Source organism: Callospermophilus lateralis, chromosome 1 (genome assembly GCF_048772815.1).
Source record: "Callospermophilus lateralis isolate mCalLat2 chromosome 1, mCalLat2.hap1, whole genome shotgun sequence".
Classification (NCBI taxonomy): Eukaryota; Metazoa; Chordata; class Mammalia; order Rodentia; family Sciuridae; genus Callospermophilus; species Callospermophilus lateralis.
The window spans coordinates 220,595,447-220,603,804 of record NC_135305.1 but is presented as its reverse complement, the minus strand read 5'-3'; the positions used below and the strand labels follow the sequence as shown (position 1 = coordinate 220,603,804).

Genomic DNA, 8,358 nt, shown 5'->3' with positions numbered 1-8,358 from the left:
TGGGTAATTATGGCTAGATGAAGAAAAGGGATTTTTATGGATATCAATGAGGCAAATCAAGACAATATATAAAAAATCCAAGTGGGAGACACATAAAGGTGAATACTACACCCAGGTGAATACTATACATGATTAAGCAGTAAGAGATGAATTAATTGGAGGAAATGAAAAAATGCTTTAGATTCAAAATTGAAAAGTTGACCGTGGTATTTCATAGTGACTGTAGCATTAGGAGACAGTCTCTTGACTTTGAAGGAAATCCCACATTGTAACTTGAAATCAGACTCTTAGATTTGAGTAGAATTTTCTCAAGGCCGCTTGTTAATGTTAGCAAATGTGAGTTAATACTCAAGAAGGCTTGTTACTCCCACAATGAATTTTCTCTCTGAACCCACATAGAGAGCTCCTATGTGGCCTTAATAAAATAACATAGCACTTGGGGACAAAGATGCAGCCCAGGAGCCCTGCGCTGGAGGCCAGGATGGAGAAGACTTCCACGGCCACCATGACCTTGCCCTTGGTGCTGTGGTACACAGGGAGGAAGGTGAGCCAGACACTGCAGAACACCAGCATGCTGAAGGTCAGGAACTTGGCTTCATTGAAGGTGTCAGGCAGGTTCCTGGCCAGGAAGGCCACCGTGAAGGTCCCCAGGGCCAGGGAGCCCAGGTATCCCAGGGCACAGTAGAAGGCAGTGACCGAGCCCTTGTTGCACGTGATGATGATGTGGCCATGTTCAGAGTGTGTGTCTGTGTCCACAAAGGGAGGAGAGGTCCCCAGCCAGACTCCACAGAGAGTCAGCTGGATGAGGGAGCAGCTGGGAATGATGAAGTTAGGTGCCCCTGACACCAGCCACCTCCTCATCCTTCTCCCTGGGGCAGTGACCCTGAAGGCCAGAATCACAGTGACAGTTTTGGCCAGGACCGTGGATACGGCCACAGTGAACACCAGTCCAAATGTGGTCTCCTGCAGGATGCAGGTGGCTGTGCTGGGACGGCCAATGAAGAGCAGAGAGCAGAGAAAGCAGAAGGTGAGGGAGATGAGCAGGATGTAGCTGAGAGCCCTGTTGTTGGCCTTGACTATGGGGGTGTCTCTGTGCTTCACAAAGACCCCAAGGACAGCAGCTGTGAGTGCAGAGAAGCAGAGAGCCGTGCAGGCCAGAGCCATGCCCAAGGGGGCTTCATAGGCCAGGAAGGTCACCACCTTGGGGAGGCAGTGAGTCCTCTCCCTGTTAGGGTGCTCGTGTGCGGGGCACTGGACACACCGCTCTGCATCTGGGGAAAAAGCACAGGTTCAGTGTTTCTTTTTCACAAAATCCTCACTTTTAAATTAAAGGAAATGGTTGTTTTTCCACTATCACTGTGAGAACAGCTGCCTGACATAGTCCTGAGATACGTAGAGAATTTCCTCTCTTCCTGACTCCAGGAGAAGACCACACCCACTCCAATGGGATCCTCAGAAGTTGTGGGCTGAGGTAGCCCCCCTGGACTGCGTAGTGTCCCCAAGGACCTGGCTCTTCCGCCCTCTCTCTGCCTGCCCACAGTCTTGCTCCTGTTGAGCCCCCCGGGTTGACACCTTATGACATTTACTATTCCCCTAAGAAAGCTCTCCTGGTTACACCCAATGGAGAAGTCATTCTACTTTTGTCACTACCATAATTTCTGGTGATAGTTTAAATTTTTTTCTTATTGGAAATGATAATTTCCTGTGAATATTTTGGTCTAATTTTCCATATAAGTACTGAGAAGAGAGTGATTGAAATATTTGAATTTTGAGTGGGAATATATGGCTGCTATATGGTTATTTTTATATTAATTGATATGGTAATGTGGTTACTGAAGAACAGGGCATATCTTTAAACCTTTCTGTTCATTTAAAACAGACAGTGTGGGTGGCAACCCTCCTTTGTGAGGTGGCGGGTCATGGGCATCTTGTCCTGGATGCCCTGTGCTCCCCCTGCCATGGCTCACACCTACTCTCATAGCAAGGATGCAGCCTCTGCCGTGGAAAGAGTGAAAGAGTGAATGAGTGGGAAGATGGAGACTAGGGTGCGCTGTGGCCCCAGTGTGAGGCCAACAGCCTTGGTGTCCTCACTTAGGACTGGTCAGGAGGCAGAGTGACCATGGGCTCCTTCCGCATCACCTACCTGTCTGATTGGAAATGTGTCCCTCTGGGCAAAACACACAAGCAAAGCAGCAGACGGGCCTTCCTTCCTGGGGGATCTTCCTGAATCCCGGGGGACAGCTCTGGCTGCACACAGATCGAGGAGTCTGAGCGAAAAGAGCAGCAGTCATGATTCTGCAGATTACCTGCAGCTTCAAAGGCTGTCCATGCGTCTCCTAAGAGATCCTTGATGTTGGCAGGAAGTCCTCACCACAGCGTCCACCAGCTCCCACCGTGTTGACATGACCTCTGCTTCTTGACCTGGATACCTGTGCTACCTTGACTTTGTTTTACTAAGTATTCTCCAGGTTCCTGGTCATTTTCTTTCCTGCATCACCAGCTGCACCCCCAGCCTTTTCCCTCTTTGTATTTAACCTCTTCTCCCAGAGCTCTGGGATGTAAGGTTCTATGTCCTGATGATTCCAAGAGTTTCTACGCCTGATGGTATTTTTACCAGACCTTCATTCTTGGTTGGAAAAATGAAACCAAAACTACACTGGGATTTCTTCTCACTTCAGTTAGACTGGGAGTCATCTAGAACACACACAACATTAATTACTGGCAAGAATGCGGAGGAAAAGGTACATGTATGCACCGTGGGGGAAGTTGACAATTAGTACTATTACAGATTCCGCAAAACCCAGATGGAACTACTGTATGACTCACCTATCCCAGGTTATAGCCGCATAATTAACCATAGCTTATTATGAAATCAGGGCAGGTGCCCATTAACAGACACAAGGATAACAAGTGTGGTAGATATACATGATGGGTTTTACTCAGTCATAATGTTGAGTGAAATTATGTTATTTGTTGGTAAATGGCTGGAACTGGAGGACATCATGCTAAGTGAAATAAGCCAGAGTCAAAGTCAAGGGTTGACATTTTTATTTCATGTGTGGATATGTGGGGAGAACAAAAATAGCAACTTACAAAAATAGAAGGGAGACCTACAGAGAATAGAAGGGGGATGGACAGGGAGGAGGGGCAGTGGGCATGGGAAGTATTGGGAATGAATTCTGTCAATCTGCTCTGTCCATATGTGAATACACCCCAAATGAACCCGGCGTTCATGCGGAAGTAGAATGTATTAAATAAAATAATAATAAATGACTATGACAAGAGAATGGAAACCAGTAGAGTAGAGCAAGGGACAAGGAATCGGGAGGGGGGAAGGGAGGCACTGGGGAAGGAGACTGATGAGCTATGCTGTGGCCATGGATGAATACGGCATAATGAATCCCACTGTAATGAATGCTAAGAATGAACCCATAAAGCAACGTAGGAGTACTGTTGACAAGGAGCAAGGTCAAGAGAGAAGTGCTGAGAGGGCATTAACACCATGGCTTGTGTCTATTCTGCTGTGGGCATGATCATCCTGGCGTGGATTGTTGATTGGTTGGTTGGTTACAGTATGGGGGATTGAAGTCAGGGTCTTATGAATTCTAGGCAACTGAAATACAATGATGTTATATTCCTAGGCCATTTTTATTTTTATATTTTGAAATGGTGTCTTAAAGAGCTGCTCACACTGGTCTTGAACTTGTGATCCTTCTGCCTCTGCTTCCCAAGTAACTGGGATTATGTGCATGCACCTCCCCACCCAGCTGGGCACCACTGGTACCAATGAACAATGCATCATGATTATTACTTCAGTCTCCTGGAACACTGGGTGGGATCATCCCAAGGCCAAAACCTGACATAAAATCTTGCCAAAACATTGGGATGTTGAGTAGAAGAAAGGCTGAGGACTGAATAGTATAAAATGCCAAAGGAGGATGGGAATGGTCTCTACAAAGATGTGAGTCCACAGGTCACTCATATTCATAGGACATAAAAGCATAATGAAGATCCAGGCCATATTTAATAAAGGGTTTCAGGATCTGTGGAGGGACATTTTTGGTATTTATTCATCTCCATTGTTAACCCTTTATCTCCATTCATTAACTTTGTTCATTTCATTCTCTAAATTGCTGTTTGAACTAATTACAAAAACTAAAAAAGTGATGGCTTCTATAAACCTGCTCTTTGTATAGAGCTCAGTTTATACTAAAAGTACAGATGGCAGGGGTGAGTTTAGTGCCAGGTTAAAGGTCATGGTCAGGCTCATCTCAGGGCCCCATCCAGATCCCTCCCATGTACCCACACTGAATTGGGATTGTACCTCTGTGAATCCAATAGGCCATTCTATCATCTCCTCACTGATGACCAACCCTTGACCAAGTGGACTTCTGGGGACAAACTCTCCTACTTTAACCAGCAGCCCAAGACCAGCAGGGAAATTCACAGCGTTGTGGATGTCATAGTGGGCCATCTGGCTGCTCTTCTCATCCAGGGAGATGTGGGCCCCAGCGCTGTTGGTAAACTGAATGTTCTTCAGGAACGGATGCAGCTGAAGGAGCCAGAGTTAGACATGAGGAGTGCATCTAAATGAAAGATGGAAAACCATATGTACCAGGAAGTCCTTCTCTTCCACCTCCCCTCACTCTGAAGTCACTGGCATTAGTGTCTCGGTTCTGTTTGGTGGCTACCACCTCATGGATTCAACTGGGAAAAACCCTTCTTTCTCTGAAAACAATGTTGGAGTGAATGAATCCAGTCAAAAAATTCTAGGATGATGTCACCAGGGTGGCCTTGGCATGGACTCCTTGCAATCTTGACCAATCAGATCCATTTAGGGCTTCTCGGGAGTCAATCTTTGCACACTGAAATGGTCACAACATGGGTTGATGTGTTGCTGGTGTTAACAGCATGAGTGCATGAATATGTCAAAAATCATGAGAATGTTTACATTAAATATGAGCATTGCTTATGTGTCAATTATACTTTGATAATGATTAAGAAAGCATGATGTGAGTTGTTTTCTCTCTATGCCCTCAACCTTTTTTTTGGAAAATGTCGCCATCTGGTAATATTGCAGGTAGTGGTCTTTGCCTTAAAATAGAAAAATTGAAACTCCAGATTCTAATGATTTTTTCATAGAGTGTGGTAACACTGAATCTCTGGGATCCGTGACACTATGTTGGGAAGGTAAATGCCTGTTGTTCTTTAAATAAATGTTGTTTAAGTCTTCAGTTTTGTGGAGTTGAAGCATTCTAAATAATCCACAATTATGTCATTGAGTTTATCTTGTTAAAGTCAACTAGTTTTCTTAGAATCACATCTAAATAAACTCAATATGGCATATCAAATATTATTGTTAGTCAAAATATACAGATGGTAAATTAAACTCGATGGCATAACATTTCACACGTACATATTTAACCACTTCTGTAAATGAAATTTAATTGATTTACTTGATAAATTTCATTAAACAATTTGTCCCTTTTCATGAGAGATTATAAATGTGTTCCTTGAATGGGTTATGAATTCAGATAAGCCAGGTGGAAATTCAGAAAAATCCATACAGGACCCAGGGAAATAGCCTGAGCTGACAGGTATCATTGGTCGCATAACATCTAAAAATGGAACCATAATCCCTTTCCCAAACTTGTTCCAAGTTTTGATGAATAGTGATGTCAAAAACTGATTCATTCTCCAGAGTCATTTTAGGATACTATGTAGGAGCCATTTCTCTTTTCACTGAATGTATCTCCTAAAGGACTTGGGACAATACATAGTATTTTAGTTGGAACAGCTGTTGACAGATGTGGCCACCATGTCAGTATTCTCTACATTTGTGTGCACTCTAAGGAAATGTATAGGTTTGATTACTTATTGCCCCATCTGTTCTGTCATGGGCTGTGTTTGGGTACTTTACATAATTTTATCTTACATTTGCAAGTATTTTTGATGTAACATTTTGTTTTTAATTTTAAGAAACCACAGCCTCCTCTAGCAGAATTCCCCTGATACAGATAATAAGTATCTGTATATATCCAATTATCTGTATATGACAATTATCTGTAATATATCCAGTGTCAAAGAACTGATATTTCATTTTTCCTGATTCTTTGATGTTAAGATGAAAACATGGCTATGCATTACATTAGTATAACACCCATGGATACCCTCAGTTGCATGCATGACCTGGTTCTGAAGGAGGTTTACCTGCCAGGGATGAAGCCTAAGCTGGTCTTCTAAAGATCCCATTTCAGTTTTCTGAACAAGCATGTTATGGAGGACGTGGGCCACTGCATACACAGCATTATAGATAAAGTAGCTGGAGTCAGTCAGGGTCATCATGTCAATTACTCCCGACACAAACTCAAAGGATGCATTTGGAGGGCAATTATAAATCTGTCCACATAGTGACCCAGCCGGTGAACAATGAAAGAGGTGCAACCACAATTTAGTGAAGTAAAAGTCCTCCGGGTAGTGGGAAGGGGTCACTGTCTGGAGGAAGTGTCTGAAGCCAGGGATTTCCCCCTTGTGAGGTGAGAAGGAGAAGCCCCCGTGGAAAGAGTGCAGCATGTGGTTCATCTCATGCAGGACGATCTCCTGCTTCGATGCCATGATCCACACCTTCCCTGTGGTTAAAAAGAAGTCTGCTGCCATGTCCACGGTGATGAGGCTCCCTGCTTCACCGTGGAGTATGTGCACGTTTGCAGAGGAGACTCTGATCCTACTCATGAAGGTGATATCCCCTGTCCCATACGTTATCTTAGTGACAGGGAGCTTTTCTGTTAAGGCCACACAGATACCATTCTTTACCATCTCTGCTTTCAGATCCCTCAGGAACTGCTCTCCCTTCAAATCATCAGACAGGAAGAGTGCCACCCACGTCCAGCCAAAGTGCAGCAATAAGGAGACCATCGCATGGGCCAGAGAGCTGTCCTTGGGGGCCATCTGATAGAGCGATGGAAACTGGTCTTTATCACTTAGCATGGGATCAAAAGGTCCATACGTGACCTGAATGAGCAAAGAAAAATATCAAGATTCTAAGTTCATTTGGACATGGGGTTGCTTTCTAGGGCATGGCATGGCAGAATTTTTCTAGGTGAGGGCTCACAAATCGATTACTGCTGGGGAAAGGGAAAGAGTGCGGTTTCAGTCAGTATGTTCTCTGCTGTGACCAAAAGATCTGACAACAACAATTAGAGGAGGAAAGTTTACTTTGGGGCTCATGGTTTCAGAGTTCTCAGTTCATAGACAGTCAGTTCCATTTCTCTGGGTCCAAGGTGAGGCAGGACATCATGGAAGAAGAGTGTGGTACAGAAAAGCCAGAAAAGCAGGATATTGTCCAGCATGAGATGAACCCAGTTAATCCATCAGAAGATTGATGCACTGACTAAGTTGAGGCTCTCATAACCCCATCATTTAACCTCTAAAATGTCTTGCATCATCCCATTCATATGGGGGACACCTCATATCTAAACCATAACAAATGCTGTAGAAATTGCCCAGTTCCCTCCTTCTGAGCACAGGGAAGACCATGATATCCTGCCCCACATCCTTCGGGAAAGGACACATGACTTCCCTTGAAAGACAATTCACAAGATCCCCATGTGATTTTCATCTCAAGTAGTGGGAATAAAGATGGAAAAAAAGGAGGTATCTTGCAACCTCTACAATTCCTTGGGATCTGTTTTATTCCTCATGGGATATGGAATCACAGCTGTCAAATTTCCCTTTGATTAGATATGAGGGACTGTGATTGGAAGAGACCCAAATTTCTCTCCAGAATTTGTAACCACCTACCTGTGGGGTCTTGTAGAGCTCTAGAAGGGTTCCAATCTCAGCCGAGAATGCTGACATGGTCCCTGCAATGATGGCAGCAGACTTGCTCTGTGTCTGGCAGTTGTAATTAGGGAGAGTCTGCATTTTTCCAGACAGCCAAAGCAGAGTGCTCCACAAGGTGAACTGGTCACTGGAAAAGGCATTATAGACATGGAACCCCAAGGTCAGGTTGGGGAGCAGGTGGGAGTCCTTGTTGATCTCCTCGATGGCAAAGTAGAAAGCCAGCACATACTGATAGTTCTTCCAGAACCAGCTAAACACAGAAGAAGAATTAGAGAAAATGGTCCAATCCTGTCATCCAGGGTAACTCCTCTGTCAAGCACAGAGACAATCTGGGTTAGACTCAGGCATCCATCTCAGAGATTTTCCTTCCCTGAGAGATGGAGCTGGTGTGAGGAAGGTTCCCCAGCACAGGAAGACCATGCAGTGGCTCTTTCCCCCTCAGGAAGCAAACTGAGAGCCTTGCAGGGCATCATGAGTGGGTGAGGTGACATTTGCCTGGGTCATACAGCTGCCCAG

General features: G+C 44.6%; 1 protein-coding gene across 1 annotated transcript; it reads right to left on the bottom strand.

Moving 5' to 3' along the window:
- Positions 1 to 348: 348 nt before the first annotated feature.
- Positions 349 to 8,079, bottom strand: LOC143401514 (vomeronasal type-2 receptor 116-like). The gene is made up of 5 exons (XM_076859080.2): positions 7,801 to 8,079; positions 6,211 to 7,011; positions 4,325 to 4,552; positions 2,144 to 2,267; positions 349 to 1,271 (listed from the first exon to the last, which is right to left on the bottom strand). Exons 1-5 carry the CDS (start codon positions 7,921 to 7,923, stop codon positions 349 to 351), a joined length of 2,199 nt encoding a protein of 732 aa, XP_076715195.2. The 5' UTR covers positions 7,924 to 8,079.
- Between the last annotated feature and the right edge of the window lie 279 nt (positions 8,080 to 8,358).